Source organism: Chrysemys picta, chromosome 16 (genome assembly GCF_011386835.1).
Source record: "Chrysemys picta bellii isolate R12L10 chromosome 16, ASM1138683v2, whole genome shotgun sequence".
Classification (NCBI taxonomy): Eukaryota; Metazoa; Chordata; order Testudines; family Emydidae; genus Chrysemys; species Chrysemys picta.
Genome location: NC_088806.1, coordinates 6,442,432 through 6,469,958, shown reverse-complemented (window position 1 = coordinate 6,469,958; position 27,527 = coordinate 6,442,432). Strand labels below are relative to the sequence as shown.

General features: G+C 48.8%; 2 protein-coding genes and 3 non-coding genes across 5 annotated transcripts in view; 4 read left to right on the top strand and 1 right to left on the bottom strand.

Moving 5' to 3' along the window:
* LOC101944793 (zinc finger protein 3-like) overlaps positions 1-27,527 on the top strand; it is a 439,596-nt gene that overhangs the window by 86,575 nt on the left and 325,494 nt on the right. The gene's annotated exons all lie outside the window — the stretch shown is intronic.
* TRNAC-GCA (transfer RNA cysteine (anticodon GCA)) lies at positions 539-610 on the top strand. Its single transcript has one exon. It is a non-coding gene; the product is annotated as a tRNA-Cys (tRNA).
* On the top strand, positions 2,370-2,441 carry TRNAA-UGC (transfer RNA alanine (anticodon UGC)). Its single transcript has one exon. It is a non-coding gene; the product is annotated as a tRNA-Ala (tRNA).
* Positions 6,180-6,252, top strand: TRNAK-UUU (transfer RNA lysine (anticodon UUU)). The gene has a single exon. It is a non-coding gene; the product is annotated as a tRNA-Lys (tRNA).
* The window catches only part of LOC101946821 (zinc finger protein 773-like), a 36,980-nt gene continuing 29,483 nt past the window's right edge, over positions 20,031-27,527 (bottom strand). Inside the window, exons 7-9 of the mRNA XM_042859537.2 lie at positions 24,919-25,035; positions 21,327-24,547; positions 20,031-20,664 (exon numbers count right to left, since the gene is read on the bottom strand). Of these exons, the coding sequence (XP_042715471.2) occupies positions 23,754-24,547; positions 24,919-25,035 (911 nt within the window). The 3' untranslated portion in view covers positions 20,031-20,664; positions 21,327-23,753. The remainder of the gene's footprint in view (positions 20,665-21,326; positions 24,548-24,918; positions 25,036-27,527) is intronic.

The following is a 27,527-nucleotide window of genomic DNA, read 5'->3' as shown; positions in this document are numbered from 1 at the left end:
GTAAGTCCCCTACCCCCTAATCACTTTTGTTGCCCTCCTCTAGACTCTCTCCAATTTGTTTCTGTAGTGGGGGGAGGGGGGCGAAAACTGGATGCAATGCTCCAGATGTGGCCTCACCAGTGCCGAATAGAGGGGAATAATCACTTCCCTTGATCTGCTTACAATGCTCCTACTAATCCAGCCCAATAAGACCAGTTACCCATATTGAATGCAGACACAGCGATATTTGCTAAATTGGTTACTGTCCATTTAGTAGGTTATTTCCTACTTAGTCATAAATAATGAAGATGCTCTAAGCAGATAGGAGAGAGCTGTCCCGCCAGTGTAGTTAATCTATCTCCCCGAGAGGTGGTAGCTATGTCACTGGGGGAAGCTATGTTGGTGGGTGTGCAATCTCTGGTGTCTACAAGTATATATAAAGTTTAATCAAACCCCATTTTTAAAACCACTGTGGTCTGGGAATAGAAAAGGAGCTCTCTGAGGCAGGGCCTGTCTTTCAAAATCCTTAAGATCACTGACTTACCTACATCCATATCATGGGGGTATAGCTCAGTGGTAGAGTGTTTGACTGCAGATCAAGGGGTCCTTGGTTCAAATTCAAGTGCTCCCTTGCAAGTCTGTTCATTAACAAAAATAATTGCATATCTATTTCCATTATGTTCAGGAGTTTCACTGAATAGGGGTCCCTGAAATGAATGGAAACACTCAATGTTTTCCTGTGCAAATGCATTAAAAACCTAGCAAGTATGTCCCTCAGCTGAAATCAGTTTCAGTCCTCTAAGTGTCTAGTTTATGTTTTCATCAGTTAAACAAATGCACATGAAGACACATTTGCAGGTCCTTGGCCTCCATGGGTTACAATGTGTAGAAGAAAAAGAACCAAATCCACTTGGGAGGAATGGACTAGTCTGTATTACATTTGGTAAGTAAGTTGCCATTGGGACTGAAAATTCTACTGGAGGTGCACAGGAACCTCTTAGAAAAATAAAATAACCAATATTTATCAAACTACCTGTTACACATTCAATCCTCTGTTTGTGCACACAATATAAATTCGGGCGCTAATAAATGTCAACCTTCCTTTAACACAGATCGTTGTTCCTTGTAACTTTCAGATGCATTCAAATGGCAGCTGTGGACTCTGAGAAGCAGGAAGGGCCCTGTATGATAAAGTCCATGCAACATTCCTCTCTCATCCCAGCCCTGGTATGTTGCCAGTAGTCTGCTGTCCCTGGGTAGCAGCAAAAGATGTGTCCCACCATTCAAGGGACCCCAGCCTGGGACTAAAGTCAGTTTCAGGCTTCTCCTCTCTCCCTTCTTGGAATCAAGATCATGTTTTCACCATGAGTTAAAGCAGTCTGAACACCCAGAGTCTGGATCAATGTCACAAGTTCCCAGTGTCTCCATGGAAGATAATTGGTTAAATCCCAGATGAGTGGAGTTATATCAGTTCTCAGCCCGAGTCCTTTGCTCTTAATCCTGAGGATATTGTCCCACCATGGGGCCATTTTCTGCCTCTCTTTCATACAGAAGCACAATTTTCTTTGCACAGACACAGGAACAGCAAGATCTTTCTCTATCCCTTGTGCAAATCAGGGTGCCAAATTCCATGGAAACAATGGACAAGCATGGGGCCCTGGGCTGTGAGATGTTCCCTCCCCTCTTTCTTTATGCTGCTGCTGTTGTTATTTCATGGATTGTCTGGGATGGGGAAAAAGCTGAGTTCACTCCAAGTGGAGGGGAGTAAGAACAGTGAAAATCTCAGGACCCCACCCCTGCTACCAGGATCACTGAGGTGCTGGGAATCTGCATGGGAAAGGGACTGTGTGAATTGTCAAAGTGGAGAATGAATAAGAATCTACAACAAGATCTACCTCATTGATCACTGACACAGGCTAATCATGCTGCAGATAGAAGGGAAACCGGGAGCGATTCTTTGCTGTTCAGCCATGGAAACAGTGACCCAACTGCACCGCAATGAATGTGCTTGGGAAAGCTGGACTTTACAAGCAGGTGAAAATAGCAGATCCTAAAAATACCTGGAGCTCTCCATACCACTTCTGCCACCAGGGTCAGGTGTTGAGCTGCTCACAGTGCCCCCCACCACCATTATCTTCCAGCAGGGGATTGCAGCACTCCCCACCCAATGCAGGGGAGAGGCCTGATTCTTCTATCTTTGCACCCTGAGTCCAGGGCACACACTCTGCCTCACTCATCGAATCTGGCCCTGCTGCAAAGTGACTCCAAAGAACCACCAACCTCCAGGACAGCAGGTTTTGCCCTCAGAGCAGGGAATGTGTCCCCCATACTGCTTTTAGGCCACTGGATGCTCTGGAAATAGGAGGGCTCTGCGTGTACACAGCCCACCTAGGGATGTAGCTCAGTGGTAGAGCATATGCTTTGCATGTATGAGGTCCTGGGTTCAATGCCCAGTATCTCCCAGTACTTTTTTTCAACCTGCTGCTTTGCTCATGCCCAGAGGGGATGTGGCCCAGCAATCTCCCTGCATGAGTTTCAATCCAGCTCAGTGAAGGACAAGTGACAATTGCATGGAAGGTCTGTGGGGGTTTCTGCTCCTAAGTCACTTTGGTACATTTAAGATTCCCACATGCTGTGCTGCTTGGCACAATGGTAGATAAGAAGGGCGAATCCTCCCAGCACTGGAAGGAAAGGTCCCATCTGCACAGACTGAGAGGCAAGGAAACAAAGGGGCAGTCAATGCTCAGAGAGGAGAGAGGTCAGTGATTTACACCCAACAGGGGACACTGTCTTTTTGAGGTGAGTGCAGCTTGCTTGGGATGGTGCTGATGACGGATAAAACAAAAGCTGGAGTCAATGACAGACGATACCATAGAAGGGGAGGGGAATGGCAGCCCCACAGAAGGTCCTGGGTGCTCAGATGCCCCAGTTATTGCACCCTGGCTGTCATAGAGAGAGAAAAGACACGGAGGGATGCAGCCCCCCTACAGGGATCCTATGGACAAGAACTTGCTTGGGAGTGGTGTGAAGGTTCCCTCTGGGCAAAGGGGAGCTGAAATCCTCAGTGTCCTGCAACTTAAGTAATGCAAGCTTCAAACCCTGCATGGGTGTGGGCTGAGGTGCATCAGCAGAAAGTTGGGCTGGACATGGGTGGCAGGTTTGTATAATTTTTGGTGGTGCCCAGAATGGGACAAAATCCAGCCCCCGACACACACACACACACCTGCCTAAGGCTCTGGGGGAGGGAGTTTGGGTGTGGGACGAAGAGGGGTTGGGCTCTAGGAGAGAGTTTGGGTGCAGAGTCTGGGCTCAGTCGGGGGTTGGGGTGCAGGAGAGAGTGTAGGGGGCAGGCTCTTGGAGAGAGGTTGGATGCAGGTGTGGGGTCTGGGTTGGGGCAGGGGGTTGGGGGTGCACAAGAGGGTGAGGGGTGCAGGATTTACCTTGGGCATCTCCCAAAAGCAACCTGAACCCCCCTCTGGCAGCAGCCCCTAAGCGGGAGGGCCGGGGCATCTCTGCGCACCGCTGCCTGCAAACTCCACCCCCGCAGCTCCCATTCCAACAGTTGGCAGAGTTGGCAATCGGGGCGGGGGCAGCACGTGGAGCCCCCCCACCTCAGGGGCCAAAGGGACGTGCCAGTCGCTTCCAGGAGTGGCGTGCCACATGGAGCAAGGGTGGGCAGAAAGTCACCTTAACCCCCTTGTGCTGTTGGTGGTGGTGGTGGGGGGTCCCTGGGCCCTTTTAAATTTCTCAGGGGTGGCAGGCGAGACTGGGGGGACACTCCCAAGGGCCTAACATTGCTTTGCACAATGATAAATCTTGGAACAGGATAGAAATGAAATGGCAGCAGAACCTAAGGAATTAAAAGCCTCCGGATTCTTGTGTGTGCCCTGACTCCGAATGGAAACTGTAATTTGATTCGCTTTGTGTCTGCGGCTGGTAAAATATCAGGACAAAGTCATTCCAGCGATTGTGACACTGGGTTTGAGGAGGCTTTGGTCTTATTAAAATGTAATTAGCATGTTACACTTGTATTTTTAAAGGTGGCTTCCCCAAGCAATCCCAAGTTGTTCTTCCCACAGCTGGCTGATGGTGGGCAGCAGGGGTCTCCCCAATCTGTGGGGGAAATCTCTCTGGGCCCCACTGTCAGTTCTCCATCCTTTCTGCCCCTATCCATGCACACTACTCCCCTCCCCATTATCAATGTTTTAGAGTGACCCCTCCCTTTATGGGATTCAGACTCTCTGTGGCAGAGACTGACTGGGGTTCCTCTCTGCATTGCCCCCGTGGGGAAGGAAAGAGACTGGGGGGGAGAGAGAAGATGAGCAGAATAGAGAGAAAAACCAGAATAGAGTTTTGCTTCCTGTTAAAATGTACTGGAGTCTCATCGCTGAAAAGCCGCATCTTGAGTTAGGTTTGATGCAGCAGCATTTCAATTACCAGGCAAAGGTGTGAACCACAGAGACTGATAACTGCCTACTTCCCAGCTTTGTCTAAAAAGCACCTGCACTGGTGCAACTGGTTAGTACAAAAGGGAATACTGCTGGCGTTATAAGTTCAAGCCTTACCTGGAGCCCTTGTTTCTGTTACTCATGTAGCTTCCCCAACTTGCTTTGCCTTATTCACATGGAAAGTGCCATACTAGGGAAAGGAAAATAAATTCTGAAGTGGGGTGCATAGCTTGGAAACCTCCACCCAGTACTGCCATTAGTTCCAGTACATTATTCACTGGCAGGGCGAATTGATTTATTTGCTGCTGTGAAAGCTGCCAGGACAGGTCTCTGGGCACCAGATCTCCCTGCTTCTTCCAGCACACCCCTGGCTCCTTCCCTGCCCAGTCACTGCTGTAGAGGGTCCTATATGCACTGAACCTAAAACTTTTCCAAGCCTTCTTAGCACAGTTGGCAGCACATCAGTCACATAATCTGAAGGTCCTAAGCTCAAGTCTCAGAGGAAGCAAGGGCTTGGCTCCCTGCTTCAGATTTTCTAAAGGAAATCAGAGAAAAGAAACTGTAGGAGAGTGGTTTCTAGACACCCTCCCACCCATCTAACACACACACACACAGACTTTTCTAAGGCATTATATTTTCCTTCTCTATGGAGTTTGTATTCTCCATAGAACAAAATAAAACAAAAACATGCAAGTCTAAGCCTAATACAGTATGAAACTCAATACAGATAAAATCTCACCCTCAGAGATCTTCCAATAAGCTTCTTTCGCAGACTAGACTTATTTCTTGTCTGGGCCCAACCTTTTCACCTGGTATAGTCCTTGTTCAAGCTCAGGTGGTAGCTAGGGGATTTCTCATGACTGCAGCCACCTTTCTTCTGTCCTACCCCCTTATACAGCTTTGGTACAAGGCAGGAAACTTTTGTCTCTCTCCTGGGGAAAAGCCCTGGGTTTAAGATGGATTCCCATACCAGGTGACATGGTCACATGTCCTGTGAGACCCCCCCCCCCCCCAAGCCTTCATTCTTCCTGGCCTGACTCACAGATGGTGCAGGACAGAGCCATCTATAGTCAACTGTCCTGGTTAATGGGAGCCATCAAGATTCCAAACCACTATTAATGGCCCACACTTTGCATAATTACAACAGGACCTCAGAGTTATATTTCATATTTCTAGTTAGAGATACAAGAATGATACATTCATACAAATAGGATGAACACACACAGTAGATTATAAGCTTTCTAATGCTACCTTACAAAAGACCTTTTGCATGAAGCATATTCCAGTTACATTATATTCACACTCATCATATTTTCATAAAATGACATGAAGGGCAATGTCACAGCAGGGAAAGGGTTTTACTGCGGCACCTGGGAGCAGTTGAGTTTCATGTTCAGGCTGTGGTATTAGTTCCTCCAGGTTTCTCATAAGCACACAGAGATCTTAGCAGGTGCTCTCGATACAGGAATGGCCCCGATATGATAAAGTGATGGGGATTGCATTTTCCATTTTTATTTTTATATTTCCAATGACATTTCTGTTTGTGATTTCGTTTTGCTTTGTATAACTGTGTTTTCTCCTGGATTTAATATTTAACTAAAAAAAGAATAAGGCCTCAGGGCGCCGGATGGAGAAGCAGGCTGGGGCTAGGACTGCTAAGAGAGCAAGAGTAGCACATTTTCTGTAGGTTTTCTGCTCCCTTTTTCTTGATTAGTTTTTCTTCTGCATGAAATCTGCCTCTTTGATATGTGAGCCTGGCTAGCTCAGTTTGTAGAGCATCAGATTTTTAATCTGAGGGTCCAGGGTTCAAGTCCCTAGGCAGGCAGAGACCTTTTCTTCCTATGATATCCTCCAAAAATGTCAGAAGGACTCTCCTTAACTTCAGCTTTTCCTTTTCAGGACTTGGCCTTTCCTAGGAAGGGCCCTTTACTGCCTGTGACCGAAGGTACTACTTCCTCACCTGTCCACTGGCCTCGCAGTCTGGAGGAAGAAAGGCCTCTGGGCCTGCAGCAAAGTGCTGTGTGCTGACTTTTTGAACAAATGCAGGGCTGGCCAGAAAGGCATGTTCCCACTGGGTCCTCCCTGCCAAAAAAAATTGTCCCCACAGAGTCCTCCCTGCTGGGAGTCAACAGAGATCAAGGGTTCCCTTGCTGGTCCCATGGTGTAAGGGCCAGCACTCAGGGCTTTGAATCCTGCAATCAAAGTTTGTCTCAATGGGACCTTGGGGTCCTTTGGTTGCCAGCTAACCATACTGGGATTTCCAAAGCTTCATCTTGCGCTCTCAAATGACATGGTAGCCTGTCTTTTGCCCGCTAGCTCTTGTGACTTGAGTGCAAGAGGGGATGTTTGATCCAGAAGGCTGGCCATGCTTGGAGTCCTATAGGTAGGATGCGAGCTCCATTTCCTGTGAGTCCTGAAGCTGGGCTGCAGCCTGGCCTAGGAGGCAGCCCTATTGGTTGACCTACTGGTCCAAAGTCACTTGGACAGTGTTGGTGTTCCCCAGAAATGCTGAAGGACTGGCCTAAGGGAGGGAGGCTTAATATTCCTCCCTATCAGTCAGGGCAGAAGAGGAGGGCTACGAAAGTGGGCAGGTTGATGAGCTGGGCCTTCTAGCATTCGGTTGGTGATGAGGTGGGGAACACGAACTGAGAGAAGCGGTTGCTAGTCTGTGAGGAATGGCTCAGCCGGTGGCATAAGTGGACCTTGTCATTAGCATACAAAATTGTGATGCTCGAGACCTATCTTTCGGCTGTGGGGAATTTCCTCAGCCATGTATTTCCCGCTGCTCCACGAGTGCTGCTGAGACTGATGGCCTTCCACTTCTTGTGGGGCAATAGGATGTCCCTACCTAGTCAGGAGAAGTGTGGCTTTTCTGCCATATTAGAAGAGGGGTTGTGCCTGGTGGGCATTGAATCCTTTTACGGCTCTACTTCTTTGTTTTTCAATTTTCAGGGATGGCTGTGCTGGAGGTCAGGTCAGACCCTAGGGGAATGGCGGGGCAACCACAAAGAACCCAACTGACTCTTCGGATATGCCGTATTTTTTCTGACCCCACTGGGTGCAGCACTGGATATAGGATGGCCGATGGTGGTGGAAGGGGGAGGAAATTAGGAAGCCCCCCCCCATTTAGTGTTCTTCTACTCCCACCTTACATCTTACAGGATTTTCAGTGCGTGGCTACATGGAAGGTACTTGCAGGATGACTTCATCCACAACTGTGGCCTCCCTCACAGCAGCGGCAGCCACAGCAGCGAGGCCCCCGCTTCGGCTCAGTCTGAACAGAGGTCAAAGTACCACTGGGTGAGACAGGCCAATTTTAGGGAGTTTCCTCTGAAGGTGCGCAGCTGTCCCCAGAACTTACTGACAGGAGCTTTAAAGTATTTGCAAATGTGCACGGCCGGCATGTGCAGAGCAAACGCTGCCCAGGGGCACTGCGCCAGGCTCTGGCACCACTTGAGACACTGGACCTCCTTCAGCCACCAGGTAACCAAGGATCTAAGGCAGGAATGGGATGAGGAAGCAAGTCAAGCTGAGCAAGGCAGGTAAAAATTCATCTTGCCTTCATGGGTGCTCACAATGATGCCCTTTTTGTGTACCATGGCTGACAAAAACATCCCAGACAGAGAAGCAGCAGGCCAAAATTGCCTTTCAGATGCTGAAGTAGCTCAGTTGGGAAAGCATTAGACTGAAAATCTAGAGATTGCTGGTTCAATCCCACGCTTTGGCAGGCTCTTTGGTCCCTTTGTGTGTGGGGGTGGGCTGTTTCCTGGATGTGCAGCAGTACCTTTACCTGCCAGAAGTCCCTTATTTCATGCTCCCCAGCAGGAAAAAGCAGCGTGGGTTTGTGTACCAAGTTGGCCCTCATGAGGTATCTTTCTTCTCTTGGTCTTTCTCAGCAAGGAGAAGAAAAAGAAGCTCTCCTTCAAGCTGGAGTTAGAAGGGTGACGTAAGGATGATTTCCTGAGCACCGGCTCCAGTCCTTTGCTCTACCAGCTGACCTATCGAAGGGCTGCCACCACTTTCTCCACGTTCACCCATCAGTGTGTTCAGAATGGAGAGGGGTAACTAGTGGTGTTCCCCAATGGTCTGTCCTAGGACCAATCCTATTCAACTTATTCATAAATGATCTGAAGAAAGGGGTAAACAGTGAGGTGGCAACATTTGCAGATGATACTAAACTGCTCAAGATAGTTAGGACCAAAGCAGACTCTGAAGAACTTCAAAGAGATTACACAAAATTAAGCAACTGGGCAACAAAATGGCAAATGAAATTTAATGTGGATAAATGTCAAGTAATGTACATTGGAAAAAATAACCTCAACTACACATACAATATGATGGGGGCTAATTTAGCTACAACTAATCAGGAAAGAGATCTTGGAGCCATCATGAATAGTTCTCTGAAGACGACCACACAGTGTGCAGCAGCAGTCAAAAAAGCCAACAGGATGTTAGGAATCATTAAAAAAAGGATAGAGAATAAGATGGAGAATACCTTATTGCCCGTATAGAAATCCATGGTACACTCACATCTTGAATACTGCGTACAGATGTGGTATCCTCATCTCAAAGAAGATATACTGACATTAGAAAAGGTTCAGAGAAGAGCAACTTAAATGATTAGGGTTTGGAACGGATTCCATATGAGGAGAGATTAAAGAGACTAGGACTTTTCAGCTTGGGTGACCAGATGTCCCGATTTTATAGGGACAGTCTCGATTTTGGGGCCTTTTTCTTATATAGGCTCCTATTACCCCCTACCCCCTGTCCTGATTTTTCACACTTGCTGTCTGGTCACCCTAGGGTGTGCACATGTGTGGGTCCCAGCTGCTCCCTGCCCCCCCTCATTGAAGCAGGTGTGCAGCGTTACTGCCCTGGGAACTGCAGTGCACCAGTGGACATGGGGCTGGCTACAGACAGGGGCCTGGGGCAGGGCTAGCTGGAGGTAAGGGGTGCAACATGGGCTGGCTGCGACAGGGGCTGGCTGTGGGTAGGGGATGTGACAGGGGTTGGCTGTGGGCAGGGGCTGGCTGTGGGCACGGGGTGCGACAGGGGCTGGCTGCGGGCACAGGGTGCGACAGGGGCTGGCTGCAGGCAAGGGGGTGCGACAGGGGCTGGCTGCAGGCAGGGTTACAGGTACTCACATGGGAAGAACTGCTGGGATTAGCCGGAGTAGTGGGACACAGCCCAGGCCCAGCAGAGGAGCCAGGGACCCACCAGGTAGCAGCAGGAACCCCAGGGCCAGAGGTCCAAGGAGCAGCAGCAGCAACAGGGCCAGGAGGCATCCCACCTGGCTCCTCTAGCGCAGCGCCCCCGGTGGCCGGGAGGAGGAATTACATGCTTCCCGGCTGGAGTCCATCAAAGCTTCCCTCGCAGGGAAGCCAGTTAACAATATACATTGGCCAAACCGGACAGTCTCTACATAAAAGAATAAATGGACACAAATCAGATGTCAAGAATTATAACATTCAAAAACCAGTCAGAGAACACTTCAATCTCCCTGGTCACTCGATTACAAACCTAGAAGTTGCAATATTACAACAACAAAACTTTAAAAACAGACTCCAACGAGAGACTGCTGAATTGGAATTAATTTGCAAACTGGACACCATTAAATTAGGAATGAATAAAGACTGGGAGTGGATGGGTCATTACACAAAGTAAAACTATTTCCCTATGTTTATTTCCCCCCCTACTGTTATTCACACCTTCTTGTCAACTGTTGGAAATGGGCTATCCTGATGATCACTACAAAAGGTTTTTTTCTCCTGCTGATAATAGCTCACCTTAACTGATCACTCTCCTTATAGTGTGTATGGGAACACCCATTTTTTCATGTTCTCTGTGTATATCTCTCTCTCTCTTCCTACTGTATTTTCCACTGCATACATCCCATGAAGTGGGTTTCAGCCCACGAAAGCTTATGCTCAAATAAATTTGTTAGTCTCTAAGATGTCACAAGTACTCCTCTTTCTATTTGCAGATAAATTAATGGAGGTTAAGTCCATTAATGGCTATTAGCCAGGATGGGTAAGGAATGGTAACCCTAGCCTCTGTGTGTCAGAGGGTGGAGATGAATGGCAGGAGAGAGATCACTTGGTCATTACCTGTTAGGTTCACTCCCTCTGGGACATCTGGCATTGGCCACTGTTGGCAGACAGGATACTGGGCTGGATGGACCTTTGGTCTGACCCAGTATGGCTGTTCTTATGAAGGGAAAGGCAGAGCCCTGCAACAGAGTTTCTTTAGTGTAGTGGTTACCATGGTTGCTTAACACCCGAAAGACTTTTGGTTTGAAACCAGGCAGAAACATGATGATTTACTTTCCCCAGCTCCCCTAGCAGTCCAGCAATGTGCTCCTACTGCTGCCACTGGCCTGTCCCTGCAATAACCCCAATCCCTGCATGATAGAGGGTGGTGAAATGAGCTGAGAAAAAGCCTTAGTAGCAGCAGGGGAAAGCTAGAGGATCTAGGCCAGTCATCCTTTGAAGCCGTGTGGCTTGGCCTCCTCTGCCCTGGGAATTTGGCCTATGGAGGCCAGCTCTTCCTGCTGGCTTCCTTTGCATGACTTGCCAAAGGAGGAAGTGAAGCAGGAATGGGGCAAAAGAGGAAAGTCATGCTGAGGAAGGCAGGGCAGAAGCTAAGCGCCTCAGTGTGGGTAAGTGGGGTTAGTAGAGCACCACCATTTGTTCTGCCAAAGCCTGGGGAGGTGCAGTTGGCTGCAGGGAGGTAGAATCCTGTGCCCGCCTCTTGGCTTCCCAGGGATGGCTACTTGCAGCCCAGGAGAAGAAGGATGGTTCTGGGTGAAAGGAAGACAAGTAAAGCTATGGGAGGAAATTTGGGTGCAGGGTGCAGGCTCTGCGCTGGAGCAAGGGATTGGGATGCAGGAGGGGTGGCGCTTACCCCAGGCACTGCAGCTCCCAAAGTGACCGGTACACACAACCCTCCAGCAGCAGCTCCTAGGTCGGTGGGGTCAGGGGGTCTCTGTGGGCCGCTGCCTGCAGGTGCAGCCCCCAGAGCTCACATTGGCTACAGTTCCTGGCCTATGGGAGCTGCGGAGTTGGTACTTGGGGCAGGGGCAGCACATGGAGACACTCCCCCACCCCAGGGGATGCCAGCCACTTCTGGGAGCAGCACGGAGAGATGGAGGTAGAGTGGGCAGGGAGCCACCTTAGTGCTGCTGGCACATCTCTGCACACCCAATGGGGGAGGGGAGCAGAGGGCCTCCATGCACTGCCTGGGGTAGGGGCAGTGCACAGAGCTGACTCCCCTCCCAAGGTTAGGGGTCTATTACAGGAGTGGGTAGGTGGGGTCTTTTGGCCTGCAAAGTGCAGCAGGTCGGACTAGATAATCACACTGGTCCTTTTTGACCTTAAAAGGCTCTGAGTCTAAAAGGGAGAGGGAAGTAAAGGATTTTTTTTAAAAAATAAACCAAACATTATAGTAGAAGGATGATTCCAACAGCTCACCGTATAGTCTCACCCCTTTCTTTCTCCACTGGGTGTTTAATGATCTGCTGGGATTTGGGACATTAATTTTCTCATTCCATTGATAAGCTGATATAACATGACTGTAATTAAACCAATTCCCAGTGAAGAAAACATCACATCATTGCATTGGCTGGGAATCAAACCCAGGTCAACTGCTTGGAAAACAGGTATGCTCACCACTATACCACCAACACATCTGGCAAAAGTACCTCTCCTATTTGCCACTTATGCTTGCCAAATGACTCACCCCTCCCCAAGCTAAGGAGCTGGCTGGAAGCAGTGTGTCCCCTGTGACCAGAGACCACAAAATTCCAAAGCTTTTCACTGAAAGGAGGGAAAGAAAATGGCCACAATATGGCGCCAGGACATAAGGAAGGTAACAACACCATTCTTAGGGATAGGCCATTCTTTTTCTGTCAAGGTCCAAAATTGTTGGTCAAGGTCCAGTCAAAGTCCAGACTCCAGAGAAAATAATTATAATAAAAAATAACAATAATGATGATAATAATAAGTAAATAAAAAGATTTTGGGGTCCATTCAAAAGCGATTTGGCCCACCGTCTGCCTACTGATTACCCCACATTGACTCTGAGAAGTGATTTATCTCCTCTATCTTGGATTTGAAGAGCTGGTTAGTTTTACCCTTGGTATCCCACCAGGCTGACCAAGCCATGTTATCGATGGTGACACTAGGACTGAAGGATTATATCACATTATAAAAAAATTGTAAATAAACATGTCGTCAGAACTTGAGTGTTCTGTAATGGAAGGCTGGTTCAGTTCCAAATGCTCTGTTAGAAACAAGCCCGGGACCCCCACATTCCCCAGGAGGAGTGAAAGGAGAAACCCCCAGCTCTGCACTTAGCTCCAGGTTGATTTATTGGGGGAATGGGGGAGAAATTATTCTTTGCTGCTGAGCAGGGAGCTAGGGCAGTTCTCCGGAAATCAAGGTGCCCAGCCTGACCCAGCTGCTCTAGTGCCCCGCAGGGCCCTGCAGGCTCAGACCGTCCCTGAGGCCAGGCAGCTGCTCGGTGAGCTCTCCTGGTGTAGCTGACAGTGCCTGGATATCCCACTCTCAGGGCCTGAGTTCAGCCACCAGGAAAGGCAGCAACTTTACTCCCTCCTTCTAAACAGAGCTCCCAGGCAGTGGTTCTCAACTAGGGGTCCCTGGTTTAGGGGGGCAGCAAGCAGGTCTCAGCCTCTCCCTCCCCTCACAGACACACTCCATAGTCCTCCCCCTTACAGCCCCTCCCTCTCACACTGACATTCCCATGGACCCTCCCCCTCACACTGACACCCCCATGGACCCTCCCTCTCACAGCCCCTCCCCCTCACACTGACACCCACGTGGACCCTCCCCCTCATAGCCTCTCCTTTCACACATAGAGGGACATGTTTGCTGGAGCCTGACATTACAAACCTAGGGGTGAGATTTTATGGATGTGGAATTCTCCCAACCACATATTAAACCCCCAAGCCCCCCAGTGCAAGGACTCCCCAAGCTAGTTGAGTCCATACGTGGGTCACTCTTTTCATCACACCAGATGGCTTCCTTTGAGCAACTACCTTTTGAGGCCAACAAGAAACCTTTTAGTTTGGGCTCATTATGCACCACATTTACCAGTTGTCCTGGGCTCATTGCCCGTGACCTGCACGTTTGCTGGCTGTCAGACGTGACACCCTTTGATCCCTGCCTCACCTACAATCCTTGGTCTCAAGCTTGAACCCAAGACCAGAAATTTGTGGCAGCTTATGCAGCCCTGTAGAGAATTCAAAGACACAAAGAGAAGATCCATAGGTGACCTTGGCAAACCCCATAAGAACGGCCAGACTGGGTCAGACCAAAGGTCCATCTAGCCCAGTATCCTGTCCTCTGACAGTGGCCAATGTCAGGTGCCCCAGAGGGAACTAACAAAACAGGCTTCCTGGGAACATCTGCCCCCTTCCACCACAAGAGCAAGCAGGCAGCTAACGGGGGGAGGGGGGGGAAGTCCCAGGAACCCTTCCTCTTTTTCTCCACAGCCACTGCCCATCAGTAAGATTCCTCCTCCTCCTCCCTCCTGTGCCTCAGTGCGACTAAATCTCTGCACCTAGACAGCCAGTCTGTCCGCTGCACCCTGATCCCCCATGCTTAAGCCTCCCTGCCAAAGTCCTGCACCTGGCTCCAAAGAACTAAGTCTCACATCTCGCTGGCAACTCGACTTCTAGTGCGCAGAGTGTCTCTGCCCCCTCAGTAGATGACTGGAGAAACTTTTCTAAAGAAGTGCTTGGAGAGGATTTTCTCATGTGACCGTGTGCCCTAATGGATAAGGCGCCTGACTTCGGATCAGGCGATTGACGGTTTGAGTTCCTTCACGGTTGTGCTTGTACGGTTTTCCCTTTGTACTGAAAGTCCTGCTCTCTTCTTGGCTGCTCAGGCCAATGCTCTGGCTTCAGCTAGAGCCCTGGGAAGGAGTTAGGGATAGGACATCACAAAGGCTGGGGTATGAGCCCCAGGTCTTCCAGTCTAGCCTTTACCATTCCTGACTTACCAAAGAAAATGGGCGACTGCCTGGGCTAGAGTGTAGAGCAGTTTCCCTCTTCCAAACATGCGCCCATCCCTTTGCTTGAGGGGGCTTGCTAAATAGCGCCTTTGGAGCCTGGGTGATTCGCTGCTTCTCACCAGCTGGGGAAAAGCCTTTTGGATTAAAATCTCCTGCCCTACTGCAAAAGTGAGCACCTTGAGTGAGAAGGTAAGAGGCCCCACCAGGGGGGCTGGCCCTGCTTTCCTACAACATTCTGTTGTTGGCCACAGAGCATCAACAGCCGCTGTCTGTGGGTGGCCTTCAGTGGGTGTTTGGCATGCCAGGGAGCAGGCTGGCCGGATGTCTTTGTGGCTGTCAGCTGGACATGCATAGGCCTCGTTCTCCTCACCCTTGGTTACTCTGTTGCTTTTAAGCTTTCCCTTGGAGCTGTCAGCACCAGCCACCTCTGCTCTAGGTGCCCAGAGGAGGAAAGGTCTGTTGGGCTCCAGCCTGGGACTCTTCATCCCTCCTGCCTATCCCTGACTATGAAGCCTGGCCCTGGCACTCCTGTCCTTGTGGGCAAGAGGAAAAGTGTGGCAGCAAGCACAAGGGCCAAACGTGTGGGCATCAGGTGAAGCAGCGAGAATCCCAACCATCAGGTCAAACCGCAGGACTGCAGGCATCGGTAGCCAGGGTGGCAAGTTCTAGAGGCCCAACCCACTGCCACCATCCCATCATGCCATCCCAACCGAAGCCCTGGCTCCATTGGGCGTGAGTCACCCAGCCGGAGGGAAAAGACTCGCTCTTTCACAACTGGAGCCAGGGAAGGTGAGCACTTTGAGCGCCATGGCTTTGCCGCAAGCAAAGATGAGGTCCCACTGATATTTGAATTCAGATTGCAGGATTCAGAGTCCTGAGTGCTGACCGTTACACCATGGAACCAGCTTGTGCTGTTTTCTCTGGACATCTGTGACCCTCACGGGGCTGGCTTGTGTAAGGGGATTGCCCTGTATCTCCATGAGAGTTTCATGGAGATCTCTAGCGCAGATTCCCGAGAAGTAAGGGAGTCAATCATCACCCTGTTCTGCCGTCCAGACTAGGCCTGGAGTGATACACACATCATACAGACACAAGCCTGCTTTCTGCAACCCTCCTGCCCCCAAGAAGTCACTTCAGAAATTCCCAAAATCAAAGCCACTTACCAGTTGCCTCCTCTCCTGTTTGCGCTTCGCCAAGCTCCAACAGCTGTGACTGCCTAGCCTCCTCTGGGGTAGAGAAGAACTCCTGGCTGCATGCATCTTTGACCTCTGCCTCATCCTCTGCCTCTGGGTCTCCCTCCGCCTCCACATCCTCATACAAGATTTCCTCCTCCTGGTTCGGTCCACTCTCGACTGGCACGTGAGCCACCGAAGTATCCACCGTGGCCTTCGCAGTGGAGGTGGGGTCACCACCAAGTATTGCATCCAGCTCTTTGTAGAACCGGGAGCTTGTGGGTGCAGCACCAGAGTGGCAGTTTGCCTCCTGTGCCATGGAGTAGGAATTCTGCAGCTCCTTTACTTTGACCCTGCATTGCAGTGTGTCCTGGTCATGGCCCCTTTCTCTCATGCATCGTGAAATATGTCCATACGTATCATAATTTCTATGGCTGGAGCACAGCTGGGACTGGACAGCCTCCTCTCCCCAAATGCTGATGAGGTCCAGCAGCTGAACATTGCTCCAAGCGAGGGATTGCCTGGTGTGTGGAGCAGGCATGGCCACTTGGAAAGATGTGCTGAGACTGCTGCATGCATCACCGAGCAAACAGGAAGGGGATTTTCAAAATTCCCAAGGAATTTAAGGTGTGGGGTTCATGGTTGGTCACCTGAAGGCAGTGCAGTAGAATTCAAAGAGAGGCAAGAGCAGGGATTGTGGGACACCTCCCGGATGCTAATCGCAGCACTGTAATTGACAAGGGTGTCTACACTGGCACTACAGTGCTGTAGCACTGGCACAGAAAGCTGTTCACCTCTCGTCAGCATGGTTTTTTTTACAGCGCTGCAACTGCTCAGTTTCTGCGCAGTAAGTGGCTTGGCAGTGCATACACCTCGGGAGTGACACTGCAGAAAGCTGCTTTCCTAAGCAGAAACTTGCCAGCGTAGACAAGGCTGTAGATGGCTTACATAAGAATTCAAGACTGGTCATACTGGGTCAGACCAATGGTCCATCTAGCCCAGTGTGCTGCCTGAGAGTGACCAGTACCAGAGGCATCAGAGGGAATGAACAGAACAGGCTTGTTGATCTGCAAGGTGAAGGTCTATCACCCTTACCTTTAACTTTATTGTTGTGAATTCCTATTTATCCTATCTTACCACACCTGCCCCGAGGTCTCTGGACAAATCAGCTGTGAACCACTCCTTTGATACAGACATGTCCCAATCCAGCTGAATTGAGGCAGACTTTGGGCCAATGTCAGTTTGGAAAAGGCCCGCTGAACCCAGCAGGTTTCTCAAAGTATCTGATGCTGTGAACTGCATGTAGTGTGGATGTGTGAACCCCAAAGATATCAAACATGAAAGAAACACAAGGCCAGTTTTGGGGAGGTTTCCAGAGCCAGGCCTGAGGGTTAAACAGCTGTGCTCAAAAGGAAAAGGGGCTCAGCACCTATAAAAATATCTGGTTGCAAAATTTAAATTACATTAAAAAACCAAACCAAACCAAAAAACAAACAAACAAAACCAGGAAAGCTACCATCACACAGCCATCAGATTTTGACATCTCCTGCCTGATGTGACATCTTTGCTTTGCAAACAAGAGACCTGGAGAACTCTGTGGCTGTTACCTTCTAACTGGTTAAAAGGTTCCAAATCTTGTGTCAAGTAATTTTCCTCCTAACAGAAGATTTAAAATTTATCAAAATAAATTCCATTTTAAATAAAAATAATTACAGTCTATACTGGGTCTCTATTCTCATACAGGCTATTTCTCTCACATATTCCTCCAATCTAATTCCTTTGGAGTGAGGTTTTAATTTCAGGATTATCCACCATTTCCTATGTAGTAGGAGGCGGCAGGGAGAGAAATAGAAGAAAACCTGAATTATATTGCAACACATCATCAACCTCTTCTGTGACACTAATTAACTTCATGTTTAATTTCATTGTTGCTGGTAACAACTTATTCAATGATTACAAAATATAAACTGATAGGGCAGTTTTCTCTTAATTCCCATTTCCACCCAGTCAGCTTTGTGTGAAGTCACATTCTATAATAACCTAGGAGGCTTCCATTTCTGTGAGTTCATTTCTCCCCGGGTCTTCTCCCAGAAGTGTGGGTGGAAGGGGTCTCAAACTACGTGGGAAGGCTGCATCATGAGAAAAACCACCTGTGCTCTATTTTCACACTTTCTAATCCTTCAAAGTAACAGCAGGAGGAGAACTGATACAAATGCATTAGACTTAATAGCAAATCTAAGAGACCAAACCACAGACTCTGGACTTAGCATTATTCATGTATCCTGCAGTCTGAACTTGGAATCTGATACATTCCCAGACTGGCTACAATCATTTGCCCAGCATGGAAATGCTTCTTGTCCAACAAGGCAGACAGATTGGGACTCATAGGCATGGAATGGCTATGAGGGAATCAGCTGTTTCTCTCTGTGCTTCATGAAACTTTGGATCCAAATTGTAAAAGGCAGTTGTGCCCAATTTAATCATGGCATCCTTTAGGAGTGTGACCAATGCCACTTAAGGGAGCAAGGTTCTAAAAATAGTTTACCTGGGCCACAGGTCACCATAGCTTCCATCTCTGGGGTGAAAATCAACCACTAGTTCCTGCAATTTCTACCTGACTTCTTGTCAAATCTTTGACCTTACTAAGGCCTTGGCTACACTTGCAGATGTACAGCGCTGTGAGTTAAACCTGACTTCGTGCCGCTGAGTAGGGAGAGCGCTGCCGTCTGTCCACACTGACAGCTGCCCAGCGCACTATCGTGGCCACATTTGCGGCAATTGCAGCGCTATTGGGAGCGGTGCATTATGGGCAGCTATCCCACAGAGCACCTTTTCCCATTCTGGCGCCGTGGGTTGTGGGAAGGGGGCGTGGGTGCGGGGGATTCTGGGTCCTGTCCCAATGCCCCATGATGCATCGCGTCGCATCCCAGAAATCCCTTTGTTTCTGTCCACCTTTGGCGCCATCTTTCAATGGTTTCTGTGCAGCGCGATCTGTCTGCGGGAAATGGAGTCCGAACTGCTGAGGCATATGCGGACGAGTCTCGCCAGCACGTCACGTTTGGCTATCGAACTATTCCTTAAGATCCAAAGTGACAGTGAGAGTGAGGGTGAGGATTCCGACGATGCTATCGAGACGCATAATGCGTACGACACGAAATTGCTTGTGGCATTCACGGACATGCTTAGCACCATGGAAGGCCGCTTTTGGGTTCGGGAAACAAGCACCAAGTGGTTGGATCACATCGTCATGGAAGTCTGGGATGACGAGCAGTGGCTGCAGAACTTTCGGATGAGAAAAACCACTTTCATGGGACTGTGTGAGGCGCTTGCCCCCACCCTGCGGCGCAAGGACATGAGATTGAGAGCTGCCCTGCCAGTGGAGAAGCAGGTGGCTGTTGCAATCTGAAAGATGGCAACTCCAGACAGCTACCGGTCAGTCGCAAACCAGTTTGAAGTGGGAAAGTCGACCATTGGAATCGTGTTGATGTAAGTTTGCAAGGCCATTAATCGCATCCTACACAGAAGAACCGTGACTCTGGGTAACATGCAGGAAATAGTGGATGGATTTGCACAAATGGGGTTCCCTAACTGTGGAGGGGCAATAGATGGGATGCACATTCCTATTCTGGCACCACCCCACCTAGGATCCGAGTACGTTAATCAGAAGGGGTATTTCTCTATAGTTCTCCAGGCGTTTGTGGATCACCGTAGGCATTTCATTGACATTAACACAGGCTGGCCTGGAAAGGTGCATGACGCACGCATCTTTCGGAACACTTGGCTGTTCAGGAAGATGCAGGCCGGGACTTTTTTCCCAGAGCAGAAGATCACGGTAGCGGAAGTTGAAATGCCCATTGTGATCCTTGGAGATCCCACTTACCCATTAATGCCGTGGCTCAGGAAACCCTACACAGGGAGCCTTGACAGCAGCAAGGAATGGTTCAACTACAGGCTGAGCCGGTGCCGAATGACTGTGGAGTGTGCCTTTGGCTGTTTAAAGGCCCACTGACGATCTCTGTATGGGAAGCTGGACTTGGCCGAAAGCAGCATCCCCGCGGTTATAGCCGCGTGCTGTGCCCTCCATAATATTTGTGAAGGGAGGGGTGAAAGCTTCACTCAGGCATGGATCTCCGAGGTTCAACACCTGGAGGATGAATTTGCACAGCCAGAAAGCAGGGCTATTACAGGGGCCCAGCGTGGGGCTGCAAGGATTAGGGATGCCTTGAGGGAGCAATTTGAGGCTGAAAACCAGCAGTGATATCTGGTGCCCTGCACGGGAGTGAAGTGCAGTAGTTCCAATCTTTAGGAATCAGTGTCTGCATAGCAGACAAGCAGACTTGCAGTGCCTGTTTATTTCCTGGGCTAAGGAGTCTTTTACTTTATGCAATAATGAAGAATGTTTTCAAAGCCAAAGAATCCATTTATTGAAAAGAAAAAAGGGGATGGAGTGGGGAACAGTGCAATCACAGATTCGTGTATGTCCTGTCTGGTGTGCTGTGCAGTGAGTGCTGCACTTCAGGATGGCTATACTGCATGGTGATGGAGGTTGAGTGCAGAGGGTAAGGGTCATGGTCTTCAGGGTTGGGTGGTGAAGATACTGATGTTGGAGGCAGCGGGTGGCGTGAAGAACACGGAAGTTGGGGAAAGTGGGTTGGAGGTGACAGTGGGGCATAACGGAAAGAATTTTGGGACAAGGGCTGTAGGGGGTGGGTGGCGTTTGCGTTTTCAGTACTGCTCCTCTTTCTGCATGGCTACCAGCTCCTGGATAGCATCTGCTTGGCGCTCCAGGATGCTGATGAGCCTATCAGTGCTTTGCTGCTGGTCCACGGTGCTTTGCCGCTGGTGCGCTGCGTTTTCCTGGTGGATCCTGCTTTCTTTCTCCCTCCAGTCCTGTGCCTTCTCGTTCTCTTTAATAGATTGCCGCATCACTTCTTGCAGCATGTCTTCTTTGCTTTTTCGCGGTCTCTTCCTGAGTCTTTGCAGTCTCTGAGCAGGTGATAAGAGGGACGGCTGAGGTCTCAAGGTTGATGCAGCTGTATAGGCAAAACGTAACATTTAACAGAGGCAGCATTGTTTATACCAGACAGAGTAATGATTCCCCCCGCACTTAAGGAGTAGAAAACACACAGGGTCTACACAATAGCATAATTTTCCTGTCCGAAACAGAGCACACATATCCCACGGGAGCCTCAAAATGGTGAGTAATGGGGACTGATTGTTTGAGGGCTGCATTGTCCTCTGGGTTTCTGTGCCTTGGGGAGAGCCAACAGCTTCAGGGGGCACCTACACTGAACACTGTCCCAACATTTTCAACAGGAGTTCGTCCTGGATGATATCTCACTGCTGAGGGTGACCTGGGAAGCAAGGGAGGGTCTTCTACTGCAATGCGGCTTCTGCCTTGGCCCATATGCAGCTTGCCTGTGTGCAGCAATGGTCCCCCCACCCCTCGCGGCACAGTGGTGCGGACACATTAGCCTGGCTGGGACAAGGACCACGGTGGCTCTCCCTATAAACCTGCGCAAGCGCATTGCACGCGTTCTGGATGAGACATTCGAAGAGTTTACTGAGGCTGATTACCGTGATGTGATAAACCACATCAATGCACTATACCGCATCTAGGCATGCATGCTTAACCCTCCTCTCCCAAAGAGCCCGCACCGAAAAAATTCCTTCCCGAAAAAAAAACCCCACTTACCGGGAACCTGTTCTTCTGTTTGTCCTCCACCAAGTACCGGCCGCTGCGACTGGTTACCATCCTCCTGGCTCGAGAAGAGCTCCTGGCTGCATGGCTCCAGGGATTCCGGGGTGTCTCCATCCGGCCCAACACCATCACTCCCGTTTTCCTCCTCCTCCTCCTCCTCCCCCCCGACACCAGCTCTGAAGTGTCCATGGTGGTGCTCAGAGTGGAGGTGGGGTTTACCCCAAGTATCGCATCCAGCTCCTTGTAGAATCTGCAGGTCGCAGGGGGAGCACCCGAGCAGCCATTTGCGTCGCGGGCTTTGCGGTAGGCACTCCGCAGCTCCTTGACTTTAATCCTGCACTGCAGGGCATCCCGGTCATGGCCCCTTTCCATCATGTCCTTTGATACCTTCCCGAAGGTATCGTAATTCCTATGGCTGGAGCGCAGCTGGGACTGGACAGCTTCCTCCCCCCAAACACTGATGAGGTCCAGCAACTCGCCATTGCTCCATGCTGGGGCTCGCTTGGTGCGTGGAGGCATGGTCACCTGGAAAGATTCGCTGATAGCACTCCATGCCACGCCGGGCTGAGCAAACAGGAAGGGGATTTTTAAAATTCCTGGGGAATGTAAAGGGTCGGTCACATGGTTGGTTACCTGAGGCCAGGGCAGTAGAGTTTGAACTGATGACCAGAGTGTATAGAACAGGCATTGTGAGATACTGTCGAATAATTCTGGAGGCCATTCACAGCGCATTGGGTGGCCACACTGGCGCCGCAGCGCTGCACTTGCTATTCCTCTCGGAGAGGTGGAGTACATGCAACGCTGCAACAAAGGAGATACAGCGCTGCAAATGCCTTGCCAGTGTGGACGGGGAGTGAGTTACAGCGCTGGGGGCGGCTTTACAGCGCTGCAACTCGCAAGTGTAGCCAAGGCCTTAGAGTAATTTTACACTTCTCTGGTGCAGAATTCTTCACCAACCACACAACATATCAGTAGCGATAGTGAGGTATAACTCCCCCAAATATGCCCTTTTATTTCTTTAATCTGGTGGCACAGATTTAAATTAGGGACTAAATTCAGGTGCTGCTTAGAATCCCTGTAAGACAACAAATGTTAGGTATCTATTAAAAAGGGGTATCTTTCTGCAGCTATATCATATTCAACATGGCTTTCATTTCCTACACATTTGCAGCATCTCCCAGGGGTGAGCTGAAGAGAAATGTCACTTCCATTTTTTCCCATCCCTACCTAGATAGGGATTGCATTTCCCAAATAATAGACAACATGCATCTGATTAGGAATGAGTTATCTTCAGGAGCGACCTCCTGCAGGGCCTGGGCCACAACTGCTTTAGGAGCCAAATGCATGGGTATTTTGCTTAGTTACAAATCATTTACTAGGGAATACTCTTGCCAGCCTGTTAGAAAAAATATTGACCTAACCAATTGAACAACAGGGGGATTGGAATGGTGATAGGGAATAAGGGAATCCCTCTGACTTACCCTATCTTCTTCTGTTCTTACCGAGGGTGAAATGACATTTTCCCCTATCCCTGTCTTGTTCCTGCTCTTTCTTATAGTTCAATATATTTTAAGTGAGGAAAATGGAAGTAAAAATATCTGCTTTCCAGCACAACCTGAAGCAACATCAGAGCAACTGGGAATGAAACAATTTGTTCCTTAAGGGGGAACTTGATGACTAAGAATTGCTTTGAAATGGGGGAACAGTATAACTGTGATGCTCAGAGTTTGTTTAGACTAGGAAAAGTGATGGAGTTTAGGTCAGGTCAAGGGGAAAGCTAATGCTAACCACTGCACCTGGGCTGCATCTGCTCTACAACGATAATTGTCTTTTTACACCAAGATCACTAACTTGAGCAGCCAACGCCATGTACAGTCCTAGTGGATGTAAGGCACAGGTAGTTTTTGCCTCAGTGTACCTTATTGGGATCAAACTTCTCTCTCCCTCTGGGAGCTGATGAACATTCCTAGCTGGAGGGACACACACTCCTATAACTCAAAAGGAAAGCAGCTGATAGAAAAGATCAGAGGACTGACCCCAAAGAAGGGTGAGCTGCAAAAGGCAGAAGGAAGCAACTCATGTGGTGGACCTTAAAGACCACAGTGAAGATGGTGCACAGATCACTATGTGAGAATTAGCAAATGTGATTATTTTTTAAAAAAAATCTTTGCCCAGCCCTAATCAAGGCATGTGTTACAGTTCTCTCATGTGGATTTCCTGATGTCTAATAAGATGTGAGCTCTTTTTGAAGCTTTTCCCACACTCCAAGCATCCATAAGTTTTCTCACACATGTGGATTCTCCAATGTATAATCAGGTCAGAGGTAAAATTGAAGCTTTTCCGACATTCAGAGCATGTGTAGGGGATCTCTCCTGTGTGGATTTGCTGATGTCTGATAAGGTGTGAGCTCCAACTGAAGCTTTACCTGCCCTCAGAGCATGTGTAGGGCGTCTCTCCTGTGTGGATTCTCTGATGTGTGATCAGGGCAGAGATGTGATTGAAGCTTTTCCCACACTCAGAGCATATGTAGTGCGTCTCTCCTGTGTGGATTCTACGATGTGTGATAAGGTGTGAGCTCCGATTGAAACTTTTCCCACACACAGAGCATGTGTAGGGCTTCTCTCCTGTGTGGATTCTCCGGTGTCTGATAAGGTGTGAGCATTCATTGAAGCTTTTTCCACACACAGAGCATGTGTAGGGCTTCTCTCCTGTGTGGATTCTCTGATGTCTGATAAGGTGTGAACTCCTATTGAACATTTTCCCACACTCAGAGCATGTGTAGGGCGTCTCTCCTATGTGGATTCGTTGATGTCTGATAAGGTTTGAGTTCCTATTGAAGCTTTTCCCACACTCAGAGCATGTGTAGGGCAACTCCCCTATGTGGATTCTCTGATGTGTGATAAGGGCAGAGCTCCGATTGAAGCTTTTCCGGCATTCATGGCACGTGTAGCGTCTCCCTTCCAAGTTGATTGTGTCACATGTTATAAGGTCTGAGTGGCTACTGAAGTTTTCCTCTGGCCTCTCTTGAGTCTCACAAGAATTTGCTTTTGCTTGGAGTGCACAACTCCCGGAAATATTCCCTTTGGATCTTCCTGATAACGTTCCATGTGGTTCTACTTGCTCAGCATCTTCCTGCTGGGGTTTCTCCTCCTCATTCTCACTCACCATCCCATCACCTGATGGGAGACAGAGAGAATCCAGACATAGGTCACTCCCTGCGCCAGAAAGAAAGGAAATCTCAGAGAGAGGAATGGAAAAAGGGATGAACAAACCAAAAATGTGTGTGCGAGAGATCAAACCTATCAGGAGCTGATTTTCCACAAACCCTTCCACAGAGGAAAGAGGAAGGCATCAGTTTTGGTCCGCATCTCACCAGAACACTAATGGGCAAAGTGAGATCGGGGTGGGACCTCCTGCCATTTGTCAGTCAGAATACGAGGGAAGCCATGAGTGACATCTGCCAAAATGATTCCACATCTGCAGGGAACAATCCTGAACTTGGAGAGCTCACAGGGTCTTTGTAGGGCATCCTAAATGTTTCCTGCATTCCCAAACAGTTTTTGAGTTAGCTTAACCAATTCCTCACCTGTGCAGGCAGCTCTCGGGAGAATTTCTTTCTCAGCGCCCTGGAGGTCCGGGATCCACGGCTCTTCCGCTCGTTCCATCTGTGAGATCACATCAGGTTTGGAAACTGGAAACCCTACTGCAGGCAAAGAAAACAGGGGAGGTCAGTGGAATTTGTGGGATAATTGTCACAAAGAATATTCCATGGTTTTAACCCCAGCTCATTTTAAAGAAGTAACATTCCAAGGCCATCTTCCTTGGCTCAAAGTGGCAGAAGAGTTATTATTATTATAAATTATATGCATTACCTTACTGCCTAAGGGCCAACTAACAGTGGGTCTCTGTTGTGCTAGGCAAAGTACAAAGAGAGAATAGTAGATGCCCCATGCCCTAAAACAATTTACAATCTAAATAGACAAGACATATCACCCTTCAGTGGGTCTCCATTGTGCTAGGCAAAGTACAAAGAATAATAGATGGCCCATGCCTTGAATAATTTACAATCTAAATAGACAAGACAGACACAGAATGGGGGAAGGGGTAGAACCCACTGTTAGAATATAGATGTTCAGGCCTGCCTGTAAAGCCTATACTTTAAGAACTTAGGTGTGTTTTTATCACTTAGCTAGTTATAGGGGTATAAAAACAAAGAATCAAAATCACAGTCTGCCTGTGTCTGGGCCTTGTCTCACTAGGAGAGTCTGAGACCTTGTTCTTAGGCTAAGGCCTTTAGCTAAGCAGCAGGGGAAGCCATTAGCTGGGAAGCGTAGGGTCACATCCTCGTATCCCAAACCAATCACACTGAAATAAGGTGGTATTGGGCTGTTAGGAAGACGGTCTTGTCCGTACAGCGCCCATTACCACCAGATAAAGAAACAGATCTTAAGATGGTTAAAGAAAACTTAGTTTGATAGCATCCTGCCTGGCAAGAAAGTACTTATCAATAGTTGTGGTTGTGAAACCTCATTTCTGTATTGTTTTATCTTTATGGCCACCACTTTTCATTGTTAATCAGTCTGGTTCTCTAATTGTTTCTCTCTGCTGTATAATAAATTTTGCTAGGTGTAAGTTAATTAGGGTAGTGGGATATAATTGGTTAGAGAATTATGTTACAATATGTTAGAATTGGTTAGTTACATTTCAGTACAATGATTGGTTAAGGTATAGCTGAGAATATTACTCTATAAACAGGGTCAAACAGGAGAGGGGAAAGGAAATTAGAATAATAGAATATCAGGGTTGGAAAGGACCTCAGGAGGTCATCTCGTCCAAACCCCTGCTCAAAGCAGGACCAATATCCAACTAAATCATCCCAGCCAGGACTTTGTCAAGCCTGACCTTAAGAACCTCTAGGGAAGGAGATTCCACCACCTCCCTAGGTAACGCATTCCAGTGCTTCACCACCCTCCTAGTGAAATAGTGTTTCCTAATATCCAACCTAAACCTCTCCCACTGCAACTTGACACCATTACTCCTTGTTCTGTCATCTGCTACCACTGAGAACAGTCTAGATCCATCCTCTTTGGAAACCCCCTTCAGGTAGTTGAAAGTAGCTATCAAATCCCCCCTCATCCTTCTCTTCTGCAGACTTAAATAATCCCAGTCCCCTCAGAAGTCATGTATTCCAGTCCCCTAATCATTTTTGTTGCCCTCCACTGGACGCTTTCCAATTTTTCCACATCCTTCCTGTAGTGTGGGGCCCAAAACTGGACACAGTACTGCATATGAGGCCCCACCAATGTCGAATATTTGTTAAGTGGGGGGAACGGGAAAAGGGATACAGGCAAGGCTCTGCGGCCTCAGAGCTGGGAAGGGGGACACGGGGTAAATGCTCTGCAGCATCAGAGCAGGGAAGGGAACACTGGGGAACAGACTGTATTGGTGTATAGAGATAAGCCCAACTGATGTGAAGGCCTTTGGAATACGTAATCATATAGGTGTAAAAATTTTACAGGCTACATTACCACCCTGTGACATCATCAACAAAGTGCCCATTTGTGCCCTGGTAGTGGCCCTGCTATGGGAGGGAGGAATGCAGCAAGGACTCAGGATTGGTGGCCAGGGTCGCTGTGCATAGAGATGGGGAGGTTATATGAGGAGGGGGTAATGAGTGGGAGAGGGAGGTCAAGAGTTAAGATAATATTTGGGGGGAAATGTATAATGAACTGAAACTGAACATAAATTGAACTGGAGTGTAGGCTCTAAAGCAACAAGGCTTTGGCAGGGATTTGGAGTTAAAGGTCTGGGATCCCCCACAGCTCTAGATCCCCAAACCTCTCCTCCCCCCCACTGACCCACCCAGCCCACTTTCTGGGTGCTGTTCCTCCACACTCCTCTCCCCTTCCACCCATTACTCTCAGCCCTCACCACCCCTTGGTACCTTGGCAGCTTCTTGTATTCTCTCCTTGTCTCTCACTACCTCATCCCTCCCTGCTGGGTTGTTTTTTTTTTTTTTTTTTTTTTTTTAAAAGGAGATATCCTATCTCCTAGAACTGGAAGGTCATCAAGTCCAGTCCCCTACCTTCACTAGCAGGGCCAAGTACTAATTTTGCCCCAGATCCCTAAGTGACTCACTCAAGTATTGAACTTACAATCCTGGGTTTAGGAGGCCAATGCTCAAAGCACTGAGCT